The 15779-nt window shown below is 40.8% G+C and overlaps 1 protein-coding gene across 17 annotated transcripts in view; it reads left to right on the forward strand.

Moving 5' to 3' along the window:
- Positions 1 to 15779, forward strand: part of FARP1 (FERM, ARH/RhoGEF and pleckstrin domain protein 1) — a 175850-nt gene that overhangs the window by 134698 nt on the left and 25373 nt on the right. For 10 of the 17 annotated variants that reach the window (XM_088667532.1, XM_088667540.1, XM_088667530.1 and 7 more), the window contains exons 14-16: positions 4078 to 4268; positions 5549 to 5638; positions 6555 to 6688. In XM_088667532.1, the coding sequence (XP_088523658.1) occupies positions 4078 to 4268; positions 5549 to 5638; positions 6555 to 6688 (415 nt within the window). The remainder of the gene's footprint in view (positions 1 to 4077; positions 4269 to 5548; positions 5639 to 6554; positions 6689 to 15779) is intronic. The other 7 variants (XM_088667542.1, XM_088667537.1, XM_035114374.3 and 4 more) reach the window with 1 other exon arrangement.

Consider the following 15779-nt stretch of genomic DNA (forward strand, 5'->3'; position numbering starts at 1 on the left):
GCGCCCCGGCACCCCCCTGCCTTGCCGTAGGGCCGGCCCTGGGTGGTTATTAAGGAGAGAAGCCTTCCACCTTTGTTCTCGCATGAGCTCTTGGAAGTTACATAGCATTTCTAGGATGTAGCTTATCACATGTCTTGGTACGCATTGTGATAAGTTCAAAGCAGAACATCTGCTTGCCAGGCAAGGAGCAAAAAGAGAGTTCTACTTAAAAGGCAAGGCTGACTTGAATCTAGATCATGACGTACAGCATTGAGGAAATGCTGTGAAGCCTTCTGTGCATTTTAGTTCCTAGCCTTTGGCCTTCAGTAAATAGAAAGATAGATAATTTGTCAATATTGGTACAGATATGACATCCAATAACTCTCACAACTGAGACAGAATTTGCAATGTAGCATAAATTAAAGCAGGCATAGGTTATGCTGTTATCAATCAAGCGACCATGAATGCTTAGGAATTGTGTCTGACCACAATAGGGTCTTTGCGAAATTAGAAGGAGCAATTTATCACCATCGATATTTCTGCATTTTTACTCCTATAGCCTGTCCATTGCTAATCCACAGATTCCAGCCCACCAACCCTGTAGCATAAAATGTGTGTGGTAACTTCCACACATGCAGCTGCAAGTAAGAAATTGATTAGATCTCAAGTCTATATTTGTTTAGTCTTTTCTTTCCGGATATTTTGACGGGCAAAACACACTTTAATTAAGCCTTTGGAAACGCAACTATCTTACATTTGGTAGTCACTGGGTGCTATTAAATTAAGAACGCTCAAGGGAATTAGACTTCCTGACTTTATTTGCTGTGAACTGTTCCCAACCAAACCTTGGTGGAGTTTAGATTCAGAGAGCGGTGAAAGATCAGTTCTGAATTGCAGTAGGCAGCACACAGAGACTCTTTGCTGAGGTGCTTAACGCCTTTGGAACTTCCATGCAATCTAGCTGAGCCACCAGACAAGAACCCCCAACACAACAAAATGAATAAAGATGAATTTAAATAAGAACCCTCAACACAACAGCAAGTGTTTTGATGGGGCCGCCCAAGCATTTGCATCAGGCTGCCATACGGATGCCCTCCTGAATAATGGCAAATACACCACTTCAGTTGTTGAAGATCTAGAAAAATAAAAACAGGGTCGTTGGTCATGTATAGCTGCTACTTCCTGTGATTAGCTGAGATTTCAAATGCTTAATGTCCGAGAATCAGAAAACTTCACATATGGATGCTAATGTTTATCTTCTGTCATGTGGGCAGGCACGGTGCCAGAATTTCTGTGTTTTTACTACATATTTGAGGTGATACTATGATTCTTGTAGGTCTTTTGTACATGTCGTTTGAAAACATACCAGTTGTAAACTTAGAAAATACGATTTCATGATTTTAGGGCCCCTCCCTTCTTTTTCTTATAACTGCATTAATTTTATTATGAAATTATTGTATACAGTTGTGTACTAGTGTCAATAAAATTGACATTTGTGTAACAAGCTCTGGCTTTCTCTCAGATTTCCCTGAGCATCTGCATAGCCTGGAATTGTGGGTAAATTTATTTCATTGATGCATATATATATATATATATATATATATATATATAATTATCTTCAGGCAAGTATCCCATTTGCTCTGCATAATTTGCTTTCGTGCTGATAAAGATGATGAGATAAATATGAAACTTGCTAGTGCAGCTCAAAAATCTATACACTATTTAGGTCCTGTTGAAAAATGAATTGATCATAATCTCTGTGAATTTTTGATGCTGTGCTATATTTTACTGGGGCTCCCAAGATAAATTTCAGATGAAACCTCTTGATACGTTTGTAATAAAGAGCCTATCATTTGTGAGTGAACATGATGGGTATTGTTAGCTGTACTAGCTGACAGCATATTTGTTTCCCTAAATTAAGATGCTTTTGTAAAGCATGAAGGAAGATAAATGGGTTGCAGAAATATGTGTTTGGAAATATATAGTGAATGAGAGCTTGATGACTACTTTATGTCAAAAAGAAATGGTAGATTTCATCTAACAAAGGAGGAAAGTGTTTAAAGCCCTTTGGGGCCATTGTCTTTCATATAGCCACCAAAGTGTACAATTGTACATTTTCACACTTTTTTGTACACTCTTCTTAGGCTTAATAACAGTGAACATTTTGAAGTGGTCCTTTCACATGTTTTTTTTTTTAAATAACATCTATTGTATCAATGTAATGCTAGCATTTCAACCCCCAAACAGTCAGAGGAGCGTGGAATAACTTGACAAGGTACACTGTACTTATTTATGTTCTTCGTAGCAAGAGGGCTTGAGTAGTTTGCTCCCTTTGTTCTAGATGTGACATTGACATAGAAAATCACTTTCCTCCTCTAGATTCTGCTCTTTCTAATGCTTTTTCTGTTAGCACCCTGTGAAATAATTTTAATCAGTTGCATCTCTGGAGTTTAAGTTTGTAGGAGGGTAAATAAAACACCAGTTAACTATGGGGGAACTCTCTCTGTTTCTTCATGTATTATGTACTAAATATGTGGGTGGCGCTGTGGTCTAAACCACAGAGCCTAGGGCTTGCCGATCAGAAGGTCGGCGGTTCGAATCCCCGCAACAGGGTGATTTCCCGTTGTTTGGTCCCTGCTCCTGCCAACCTAGCAGTTCGAAAGCACATCAAGTGCAAGTAGATAAATAGGTACTGCTCCAGCGGGAAGGTAAACGCGGTGTTTCCGTGTGCTGCTCTGGTTCGCCAGAAGCGGCTTTGTCATGCTGGCCACATGACCTGGAAACTGTCTGTGGACAAACGCTGGCTCCCTTGGCCAGTAAAGCAAGTTGAGCGGCGCAACCCCAGAGTCGTCCGCGACTGGACCTAATGGTCAGGGGTCCCTTTATCTTTACCTAAAACTAATAGTAGAGCACTGAGAAAATTTACAGCTTTGACAATGTCCTCTTTGGACCATATTACTCTCTCCCACACAACTTGACTGCAGGGTGAGTGCAGCCTCATATTTTTTTTCTGATTACTGGATTTCCCCAACCATCTGAACTGAACTCCACCCCTATCCTCATTCGTTTCTATTTAGATTAAGTGATGAGGAAGACAATGAATTTTCAATTAAAAATGTGCGTAGAGGATAGAGCAGGACACTTGTATCTCTATGCATAACAAGTGATGGGGGTTGGAGTTCAGTGAGTAAAATTCCAAACAGACACTGTCTCTGTTTCTTTGGGTGCTGCTAATTGGGTATTAGTACTAATGGATGATAAAAACCATACATTTTGAATTAGTAGTGAAAGCTGCAAGCTTTTCTCTTTTTTTGAGCTGGCTGCAGATCAGACAGTTTGATTGCCTACTGGAGCTAAGACCAAGGTCCTTTGACCATATGGCCCAATTCAAAGTTATGAAGATGAACAGGTCTTAGCCTCCGATTCATGTGCTTCCCCCATTTGTGTGCAAGAGGAGGAGGTTTAAAACTTCCAGTCATGGCTTTGAACAAAATGCAGTTTCCTCTCATGCCTGAATCCAGGAAACAGTGGTTGGTTTTAACCACAGTTAATTGGTTAATCTGGGATCTGAAAACACAATGTGATCCTAGTTTTCTTCAACGTAACTTGAAAAAGCCAGTTCCTATAGTCAGATACTGTATAGTGGGAAGCTGGTTTGTTTAAAGCTAAAAACAGAAGCTTGAAAACTTCTTCCTTTTGTTCATGAAGGGGGAGATGGAGCAACAATAGTTTATTGTGGCATCTGAAATATGCTTATGTGTGAGTTGAATAAGATCTAACAACAGAAGCTCATACAAAGCTGCCTCTCTATAAAGTCTAAAGCTGTTCTAACTTGATTCATCACATGCTAGGAAGGAAGCAGATGCACAAGGCTACATTCTTTTTTTCTTCACTGCTGTAATACAATGTGAATCTTATTGAAGTCCGTTCTCCATACGCATTAAATAGGCAGACTAGCTCTTCAGATAACTAGTAACTCCATTTAACTAGCTGGAACCATCTCATTTACATAGGCTGAGGTTCTTGGCTATAATTTTCATATATGCTAAAGAGTAATATTTATAAATTATTCTGAATTTTACTCTGTTGTTCCTTCAGCAGGCTCTCTCACTGGCAGCCCCCACCTTTCAGAACTGTCCATCAATTCCCAAGGCGGACCAGCTATGACAAATGCAACGTTGTCTCCTAATTTGAGTCCTGATAACAGACAAGCTTCTCCATTAGTCAGTCCTCTGATGAATGACCAAACTGGCATCCGCACTGATGATGAAGAGGAAGTCAGGAGGAAGGTACTGATGCTCTTACCATTTTGGTTATGATATCTGGCATGTCTAAAACACATAGGATTATAACTGCATTTATTATTCTATCAGATTCAGTCCAACCAACCTCAATTTTTTAACCAGGAAGTAGCATATGCTTAACAGAGCATAAGTGTCTGCTACTGATTTTTTTTAACACTTAACAGATCGAAAGGGCTCAAGCAGTGATCTTTCAAAGTCATTGGGTTGCTGGGAAGTGAGCCTTTGATTTGCAGCGTGTGCTCTACCATGGAGAGATGGAATTTCCTTTCCACAAATGACTTCTCTTTCTTTTTTAACTTAAAAAAAAGACAACTGAAAAATAAATTCCTGTTACCACAAAGTAGGTGATGCAATGAATTTGTGTGGTCAAATTGATACAGTGATTCACAAGTTTAGGAGGCCACATCTACCGCAAACATCTACCGGACACTGAGGTCCAGATCTTGTCCATATTTGCATACATGGAGGAAGAAGTATATGCCCCGTTTTGTGTCCTAGAACAAAAAGTGCTAGTTACATATAAGCCAAAAGCACATCTTGATCCAGAAATGGATAAGAGGGAGTGTCAATCTTTTTTTTACACATGGGAGCACATTGGGAATCTTGAGAGAGTGCCGGGGCACCACCATTCCTGATTGCTTCTCTCTTTACCTCCCCTGGGTCCCTCCATCATACAGAAAGAGAAAGAACATAGATATATATATATATTGCTTTTCCACAGGGTTCAGACAAATGTCACATCCAGTAGAATTAAAATTGATCTGACATTTGCATGATTTTACATGGTAACACCACCACCCCCCCAAAACTCCATCAGAAAACTATCAAAACAAAGCTTGCAGTGGCAGACTGCACAGTAAAAATCACAGCTCCAGTGCTTTTCAGCACCACAAAAATGACTCAGGGCACAGATCCTTGTGGATCTTTGGATCTTCTTGATACTTTTTTTTACAAAGGATGACAACAGATCCAGGAAATTACAGGAGGCATCCATGGGCATGGGAGTTTCTTATTATTTCGTGGTGGTTTTGAGAGGGTCCTTTGAAAAATCATGTTCTCACAAATCCATGGCCATAAAAAGTTACCCTCAAATATTTAATTAAAATTTTCATATTTCTGAAAATATATCACGTTGGGCAAGGTTTTTCCAAAATTCTCTGAATTATAATGAGCCCACTCCTTCTTCCTTTATTATTTTCCTTCAATTTGTGAACTTACTCTTTGGGTAAAGACCAAAACCTATGTTTCTTTCTTGCTGTTTTCAGAGGTTTCCAGCTGACAAAGCATACTTCATTGCTAAAGAAGTTTCAACTACAGAACGAACTTACCTGAAAGACCTTGAAGTTATCACGTCGGTATGTTTGCTTTTGCATTACGCACACAACCATGAGCTTTTCTGGACAAAACTTAAGGGATTCTAGGGGGTTGTGCCTTCCCTCCCTCGCAACCCTCTTCTTGTGGTGGTGGTGGTGGTGGTGGTATACCAAAAATTAATTGATATATTTTGTTCAATGCCTTCTCCCTACCACATAGGGAATATGTGAGGCCAGCTCCTGAACTCCCCCACTTTGAGCAGCCTCTCCTCCTCAAGCCATTTTTCTCATCCAATGAGTGACCAAGAATTTCTATGCAGCAAGCCAATCGGAAGTGAAATTTTACAATCCTTCAACACAGTAAAAAGAACCCAGCTTTTCTTGGCCACCAACATATACATGCTATTTTAAACTTAACCCTTTCATATAATGCTGCCATCCCCAACGCAGTAAAGTCTTAAACATTTTATACATTCTCAATCAACACATTCTAGAAGCTAATTTACTTTGTTTATAAGGCATGCTGTGTCTATTTCTCCGTTATATATGGCACCCTTTGGCTGAGCCAAGATGCAAAGTTGTGATGTGATATTGCTGGGGAGTCTCATCCACCAAGTAGCACCCATGCTCTTTTTTCTTCTTATCAAACCTTTATTAGGCATTTTGCAAATAAAACCATAAAAGAGAAAATAACATATAAAAGCCTTGAAATATATATAAAAAGGCAGCAGTTGGCTATACACACACACACACACACACACACACACACACACACACACACACATATATATAGAATCAGTGGTTTTCTTTGTTAACCTGCTCCTTGGAGGACTGCTACCAAAAACTCGGCTACCCCCGCCGTTACCCTTTGGTCATGCTCTTTTTAGCCCCATGGAAAGGCTATGCTACTCAACAGACTTGGTCCCAAAAGCCTTATTGCTTTTCTTGGTCTTTGTAGTGGTTCCAGAGCACAGTTAGCAAAGAAGACTGCATGCCAGAAGCACTGAAGAATCTCATCTTTTCCAACTTTGAACCTTTGCACAAATTTCACACCAACTTTTTAAAGGAAATAGAGCAGCGGCTTGCCCTGTGGTAAGTAGTTTTTATTATTATTAATGTTCCTTTTCCGTGCTAAATAGGTTCATGTTCTGTTATGTCTTCCTTCACGTCAGAATAGGTTGGCTGTCAGTTCCAGCAAGAAGAGCGTCACAAATCTTCGGGTGCACCTAGATGTGATGCAGGAGATCCTTGATTACTTAAAAAGATTAATAAAGGGGGAGGGGCACTGACTGGATTTATACCAAAGCAGTGGGATCTAACATTTTTGTCCTGTTCTGTTTTCCAGTTCCAAATTCCCTCACACTGTAAATGTACAAATAAATGAATAAAATCGGAAGGTTTTCCTCCACATGGCAAAAAGCAAACCAGATCATGGGGTGGAGAATCGATCTTTGAGTGAGAATATAGCATGTGGAAGAAAGGATTAAGCCCTGCACTGTCAGGATCATAGTCCCAATCTGATCTCCTCCAACCCAAAGCTGCTATTACAGTACTTTTCTCATTCCCTCTAGGAGATCTTTATCAGATATCCTGCACTGCTTCTGTTTGTGCCCTTGGATGTTGCATTCTAACCTATTCAGTTAAAAGAACTGTGGTATTAGGCAGCCAGATCCACTTGTTTGCCTAAATATACCCTTTTCTCATTCATCTTTTGTAAGTTTTGCCTGTGGAGTGGAATAGGGGCATAAAAGGTTATGCTCCGCTTCTGTTGAGTCAGGTCTCATTCCCCAAACTATTTTCTATCAGAGGAGGGCAATGCCATGCTCAGCTTCTCGAATATCTTGCTGTAACTGACACCCCATTATAGTTTCAGTTCACCAAATGCGCCCACCTTTGTCCATCTCTTTACTTTTCCCCCCCAGGCCTGATCTACCTGTTCATCAGAATGAAATGTAGACTGCTGGGAGGCCATATTATTAGTGCTCCCCTGTTCTTAAAATATTCTGCAAACAGAATATTGAGGTTCCAAGCCCTTTGAAAATCTGGATTGGGGGAGAATATTGGGGATATGTGAGTTAATGTCATGTGAATGGTTTGGTGTAGGTCAACTGTAGAAGAGCCTTTGTTTCCCCTCCATCTTTTAACACACACATCCCATTTGTGATACAGGTATATTACAAAGCTGGGTCGCCTTGATTTGTTCAAGATTTGTCTCTTTACCTAGTACTGATGCATGGTAGCAAAACTTAATGTTATGTTTTATTTTCTCTCTTTTGTGTGATGTTTACCAGGAGTAAAATAATGAGATGCAAGCATTAGAAGATTGTAGTGCTAAAGCTTTTGTTCCACTGAAATTAGTGGAACCGTCTAGAACAGGCATCCCCAAACTGCAGCCCTCCAGATGTTTTGGGACTACAGCTCCCATGATCCCTAGCTAAGAGGACCAATGGTCAGGGATGATGGAAATTGTAGTCCAAAACATCTGGAGGGCCGAAGTTTGGGGATGCCTAGTCTAGAACAAGCTGCAAAACTTTATAAAATAATAAAATAGAACATCAGTCATGGCTGAAAACATTCATTTGTTTGATTAATCAGTAAAATTGGTTCATCTAGATCATAAAATGTGGGCTGCTGAGTTCAAAGCCCCTTAAATGATTTTCAGAACTGATTTTGTTGAACCTGTACATCTCTTAATTCAGACAAATTTATTTTACAAATATATAATAATGGCCTGCATGCCAAAACTGCTGCATACATTGCATAGTAGCCTTTAAAAGGTACTGTTATTTTAATTACTTGTTTATTGTATTGGATGAAAGCAAGACAGTTAATCAGTCAGCGGGGCAGAGGGACACACCTGTTAGTTTTAGGAGAAATCAAATAACACTTCGTTAGAGAGACATGCCACTTGAAAGAAATGTTCATCAAAGAAGACGTTTCTTTGCTGGCAGAAATCTAATCAATGATCTGAGCATGTTCAGAATTCTATCATTCTTCGTAACCTTTATTCTTTTGCCTCTGGTATTGCTGTGCAATAGGAGAAGCTGGTTGACCTCATTTCGGAAGTGAATTGTAATACGAGGGAACTGTAATCGTGCAATCAGACCTGACGAGTGCTAATCAGTTTAATTTTGCTTTAATCAGTCACTCGAAACAAAAGCAAAACAAAGGATTGGAGGAGTCTAGTATTTATGGAAGCAAAACATTAGGATGCCGAACACAAGTCTGTAGATGTTCTCCCTGGGGAATATTTCTCCTAAACATTCCTCCTCCAGAACAATGCTGTAAATGATACTTCCCCTTGTTTCTGAATTAATGATTTTGCTGCACCACTGAAAGCTAAGCACAAAAGAGAGGATTTGCTCTATCCTCTATCATGAATGCCGTTGAGAATGTGTTTAGATTATGTCTCAACTCCTATCCCCATCATACCCAAGGAAAGATCAGAAGTGACCCTGCCTTCCTTAGTCCCCTCGCAGCAAGTAGGTGAGCAACCAAACCAGTTCTTTGCTTATTGGATGCTGTCACAGAAAGGGAGTTGCATACAGAACAAGGTCTGCAGAGTTGTATGTGGGGTCCTCATAGGATCTCCCAGGATCATTTATTTCAACTTGCAGCATTGCAGCAGGATTCAAGCTTCCCAGATTTAAAATGCACCCCCTCTTCGCTGATCTCCAAATTTTGCCTGCATTCTTGTCTGTATCCCATCAGATGGGTGGGGTAATTAATAATAATAATAATAATAATAGTCGAGGCAAAAAAAATGCTGTCAACTTTACTCAGACAAGCCCCTTTGCAAGTTAGACAGCTTTTTGTAAATATGCAGTGACATAAAGTTGCAGGTAAGACGATAAACTGTATTTCAACAACCTCGGCGAAATATTTATTCAATATATTACTGAAAGAAAGTTATTTCACGGAGAAGACACCCACTTCTGATGGCTCACATGCCATTTCTATAGCAGAGGTGTCCATTTTCTGCAAAAAAAAAAAAAGATTTCGTAGCAGGAGTAGGCTAAACTTAATAAAATTTATGAATGTGTGCCTGATTGTGTTGGTTGTACTAATGTGTAATTTCATTTAGAGGTGGCATTGTTTCTCAACGAGCCAGCTCTCGTAATCCACAAAGGATTTCCCAAGTATTAGGAAAGAAGAGCTGCTGGTAGATGAGGGTTTGCGATTTAGATTAACTGTAGCCATATGTCCTACGCTACGGTGGTATAGAAGAGGACCCTGCAGTTAACATACTTCTCTGAGGCTGATTCTCCTGAGACCTGGTTGGATTCCGTTGCAAGAATGTGGAGTACAGTTTGGTCTTTTCGGCAGTCCCAGACAGCTTCGATAGATCCCACCAACTTCTGCAGTCTTTAGTACGGTGTAATGAATACCTATCCAGAAATGAGATTTTGCTGTTACCATTACATAGTCTCAATACTAGGGCAATGGCGGGTAGATAAAAACTGTCTCCGGAGAAAGGTTTTTTGACGTGTTCTTTTGACAGATGTGATCTATTTGCCAGGCATCGGTTTGTAAGCCTTCCAAAAGCATAATGTACAAGATGGTGCCACAGCCTTGCCGAAAGGCCCACAAAGTAACAAAAGCTATATTTAAATCTCCCGCCATAGCTGTCAAGTACCCCCAACATAGTTTGAAATTGTGTTCCATTAAAACGTTGCGTTCCTTGGAGATTGTTGGGGTCTGACAATGAAAAGGAAGGCAAGCTGCTTAGCAGACCACTTTTCCATAATTTCCCATTTTCCTATAATAAGTAGCCATATTCTTACCTGTCAGTACCACCTTGTATGAACAATGTGCAGCCTAGAACGTTGTCATTAACAGTTTGCAGGGATGGGATTACCGTATTTTTGGCTCCATAAGTCACACTTTTTTCCTCCTAAAAAGTAAGGGGAAATGTCTATGCATCTTATGGAGTGAATGCGTGGTCCCTGGAAGAGAGGAGGCCGCTCAGCAACTGATTGCAAGAGATCGGGGAGGGAGATAAGGGACGCTAGCTCCCTTCCGCCCCGCCCCCTTGCCCAGGCCTCCATTGTTGAATGTTCTGCAGAGGGAGGCTGTTTGTTTCCCCAGCAACATGTGATTATCTGGCTGATTAGATTATCAGAAGCTGCAGAACTGTGAGTTAAACAGGATTTTTTCCCTTTGCAAAGTAAATTCAACAACTTTGAGCTGATCCTTTAAAAATGGGGCTTCTCCTCTTTGCAAAAGAAGCTGCACAACTGTGAGCTGATCCCCCCCCCAAATGGGGCTTTCCCCCTTTCCTCCTCTGAAAACTAAGTGTGTCTTATGGTCAGGTGCGTCTTATGGAGCAAAAAATACGGTATGTAGTAGGTACCCTCACTGGGTTAGGCACATGAGCTTGTGTGGAAAGAGTATTCTGGAGGTAGAATGTCAGGAAACCATGGCCCTAACTATCCACTGTTTTATGACCAGACCCTGAACCCAATGAAGCACATAAAGCCACCTGCATTAATTTTTTTCCTTCTAAAGCCATTGCTCTGTCTTCTATCCCAGTACTGACATCAGCTCCCTAATGTCTCAGGCAACGATTATTTCCTGTTACCCATGAGATCCTTTCAACATGGCGGGTTGTAGCCAACATTGCACAAGCAGAAGGCAGCTCGTGCAACCAGTAGTCCAACACTTCTGCAGCTCTCAATACCCTCTCCTGAAAAAAACCCTATTCGGATAACAAAGGTAGGAGCAGATGGGTGGAGCCTACTGAACATTCTGAACTATCTTTGGGGGGGGGGGGAGAAATCACCTGAAATAAGGAATCATGTGACAGTAGTACAAGATTCCTTTGCCTGATTTTAGACAATCTCTCTCCCACCTACCCCAATTGCCATTCCATATGCCACATCCCAGAATGGTCAGTAGCCCCTTCCCAGATGCTTCAGTGTCCAGAGGGCTGGAGGTTATCAGTAGTATGGGAAAGGAAAGAGAGACTGCACCAACTGTTTCCTGCATGGAAACAGGAAACATTGGATGGAACCCAGAGATTGGATTTGGAGATTGGAGTTTATTGATGCACAGGATAAACGTTATTCCTGAGTTATGCACACTTCTTCTGTGGTGGCACCTACAGATTTGCAGCTCCCAGGTTTACAGCTTCCTCCTCTTCTACTGTTGATATTAAGCCTCACCAATCTGATAGCCAAATCAGCTCATCAACTTCTTAATTCCCTCTAGATCTTTAATATAGACAATATATTTAAACCTCTGAGCAGGAGCTCGATTACGAGAAGGGATTCAGCTCTTAAGGTCAAAGAAGCCCTTTTTAAAAAGAGAGGTGGAATGGTGCCAGAAGGAGCTAATGGTTTTTTATAAGATTATTCCCCACTGTGTGATTCTAGCTAATCCTGATTTATTAAAAACAGAGGCAATAAGAGGCAGATCTGGTGACTTATCAGAATCGGCTAACCGTAAGGAACCCTTTTCCTACCTGTTGTGAGTAATTTGGAAATGTTTTTGTTTTTGTTTTGCTATTCCATCCCTGTTAAACCCTCCCCTCCCACATTGTGCCCTTGAGCAGATAGATAGATTAATATATATCTCAGGTGGTAGCCTTACTCTTTCAATTGATCACTGATCTTTAATGAATTGGGTTAATCCTCTATTGGCATCTGTAATTTTCTTCATCAATAGTCAAAAAGAAGAAAAAACTGAAAGGAATTCTAATGTACTCTAATGTACTCCTTAATCATTGGCATAGTACATATCTAGAAAACCTGGAGTTTAGTAGTGTTACTCAGGAAAGTAAATTCTATTTGGTGGCGATCAAACACAAACGAAATCAGTTTTCCTTTACAATGCCTTTGCTGGGCATGAGCCAAATGTGACAAGTAGTATTGAGGTGAATAGCAGAAATAATAAGAGGCAGGACAAGGTTTGCACCCCTTTTTATATTTTGTAAAAGTGCCAGGGGATAAAAATGAAACGCTTTTTACTAAGCTTTTTTAAAACAAAAAAATTAGCTGAGACCAAAAGGCTTGTTTCTTTATTTAATGCCACTTTTATTCTGCCACAGAATAGATAGATAAGTTTTAAAGATTTGAACTGCTATGTTTTGTTTGTCCAGTACTTCAGTTTGCAAATAGACTTGCAGAATTATCTGTTTTATACTGAGCATACTCAGCTGTACGGCATATTAACCTAAGATTTCACCAATCGTCTGCCTGACAACTCGAGTGAATATGCCTTGGAAATAATGCAGTTGGCAGAGCTGAAGCTTGTAGTAGGACTTGTTTAGCTTATTTTATAAATTCTTATATATAATACTGTATAATATTTATTGCTTCCTCTGACTTATTCCTTAATATTACCGTAGGCGGAAGCCTATTTTACCAGTGATAAGATTTGCTTATTCTTAAGGACGTGCTTTTATGGATGGTGGCATCTCCCAACCAGATGCCCAGCAGACGTTGTTGGACTGTAACTCCAGCTTGAGGGTACAAGGTGATGAGAGCAAGAGGCTCTTAATCACAGGATTGTGGGTTCGATCCCTGCATTGGGCAAAAGATTCCTGCATTTCAGTAGGTTGGACTAGATGACCCTCGTAGCCCCTTCCAACTCTACAAGTCAGTCTGTAAACATCTGAAGGTTGGGATCCTGCTGCATTCAGTTAAAGGACATATTTGTCCATCATGAATGTTGAACCACAGCACTTTAAAGTCCAGCCAAATTTTAAGCGAGGAATTCAACATTGCACTCTTACTCTGTCAGCACAAACTTTTCTGCATGCGAGATGGGACGAGCCCCATTCTCCTCCCCCCCCCCCCGGTGTGCTGTTCTGGGAGTTTCCTGACCCTCTAGCACGGATTTTAGGGAGTAGACCCGTGGAAGCGCTGGTACTGCTCCCTAGCACTGGCTTCCACTAGCACACTGGGTTAGTTGAATCCGGGCCTTAGTCACTCTCATTTTCACAATGAAAACCCATTTATTTGCTTCCACTATTACAGGTTTAGGGACCCAGGTGGCGCTGTGGGTTAAACCACAGAGTCTAGGGCTTGCTGATCAGAAGGTCAGCTGTTTGAATCCCTGCAACGGGGTGAGCTCCCGTTTCTTGGTCCCAGCTCCTGCCCACCTAGCAGTTCGAAAGCACATCAAAGTGCAAGTAGATAAATAGGGACCGCTCCGGCGGGAAGGTAAATGGCGTTTCCGTGCACTGCTCTGGTTCGCCAGAAGCAGCTTTGTCATGCTGGCCACATGACCCGGAAGCTGTCGGCTCCCTCGGCCTATAGAGCGACATGAGCACCGCAGAGTCGGACACGACTGGACCTGATGGTCAGGGGCCCCATTTACCTTATTACAGGTTTATTCTCTACCTGTAGTGGCAACAGTGGTTGTCTGTGTTGAGCAGGTATTCCGTGTAGTGTTTTGTCTGTGGTGGGGAAAATTAACCTCTTGTACCAGCCGTATTTTTTCCTCCAGCCCTATATTTGTGCAAAGTGAGTTAAGCCCTTCCTTAGAATGAGTTCATTTGTAGGGCTGTCTGTGCCCAAAAAGGATAGGGGTAGTCGCCCTATGAATATATTTTCCAAATCAGTGGAGCCAAATCGATACTAAGGCTTTTTTTCTGTTTGGAGTATTTCTTCTTTCTTTTATATTTAATTAGCCAGAAGCACAAGTCTTCTTTCTTTCATATTTAATTAGCCAGAAGCACAAGTCTATCTCTGCAGCAGGGCACCCTGCCCATTCAATAGCAGTGGGGATGCAGAAAGCGTAATTTGCTAAGACTTCCTCTCTCGGCATTTTAAAGGAATGTTCAAAGGTGGCCTTAGACAGGCATTTCTGCTCATGGACATAGAATTGTTTGAGATGGTGAATGATTTCAATATGGGCTTAAAGCTGTTTTTAAGAAAGAACAATATGATCTAGTCCTGGAAGCCGTATTCTTGTTTCATATTCACCCTTTTTCTGTTTTTTATCTAACGTCACACTTTTTTTGTTGTGCATTCAAATATCCGTTACTTTTGTTGTGCATTCATAGGTAATAGAAACTCTTTAGTTGTTCTATAATACCAAGTAAGTAGGCCGCTGGGAAACCTCTCTACAGACAGCACTTGCAAACTGTTGTTTATTGTGTTCTGGCAAGCCACGGGAATGTGTTAACCCCAAACTCATAACAATTTATAGGTCTGTCTTGGGAGGTTTTGACTGAAAGCAAGGTCAGTAATAAACTGCAGATTTGTTTCTCTAGCCTGTGATTTAAATTTTATGTTTCGCATGAGGAAATCCTGTGCGTTAAGATTTATCCTAGATTTATTTATTTATTTATTGCACAGCGAGTTCTTTATTCTAATACATTTATTCTAATGTAATAGTTTTCCCAGGCAGGCTAAAACCGCAGGGCGGGTTACTAGTTTTTATCCATTGCTCTGAACAATAAGCGGACTGAAAACAATGAGGCAAGTAAAATATGTAGAGTGACTTTTATCTCCTTGCAGTTTCTGCAAATAAGCCTTGCTAGTTGCTTTCTGCATATAGAATCTGTATGACAGATTAGTCTCACCAGCTGTAGAAAGTCAGATTATTCCTCTCATTTTTACTGTGCATGTCTCCTTAGAAGTAAGGCGGGTTGAGTTCACTAGAGTTTATTTCCAAGCAAGCGTTTGTATAGGGATGGGACATAGAACAGAACTAGTAAAATTGAATTTGCACATAAGAAATCCCACTGTTGGCATGAATGAATTTTTTTAAAGGAGATCATAAATACATTTCTTCCTAGCATTCTCTCTCTCTTTAAAAAGACTGTTTGTGATTGATTTCTAAGGCCATGGGTCATTACTTAACCTAGGCTTGATGTGGTCTATTTCATCTTCATTAGAGTCTGAAATAAGAAGACAAAGCTTGACCTCAAGGGGCTTCTAGTCTTAACATTTTAATATACAAAGACTCAGCTGTGTTCGCCTTAATTCAAAGTCTCCATTAAGGAAGTTCACAGGGGGGGGGGAGTGTCCCCTGTCCCATTGTCCTCTCAGCAGTCACCAGTGCCCCTTTCCACATTGTTCAGGGATCATAGAATTGTAGCGTTGGAAGGGACCCTGAGAGTCATCTAGTCCAATCCCCTGCAATGCAGGAATTTCAACTAAAGCATCCATGGCAGATGGCCATCCAACCTCTGCTTAAAAACGCCCAATGGACCACCACTTTCAAAGAGAGT

This window comes from Zootoca vivipara, chromosome 4 (assembly GCF_965207765.1).
Source record: "Zootoca vivipara chromosome 4, rZooViv2.hap1.1, whole genome shotgun sequence".
NCBI classification, from domain to species: domain Eukaryota; kingdom Metazoa; phylum Chordata; class Lepidosauria; order Squamata; family Lacertidae; genus Zootoca; species Zootoca vivipara.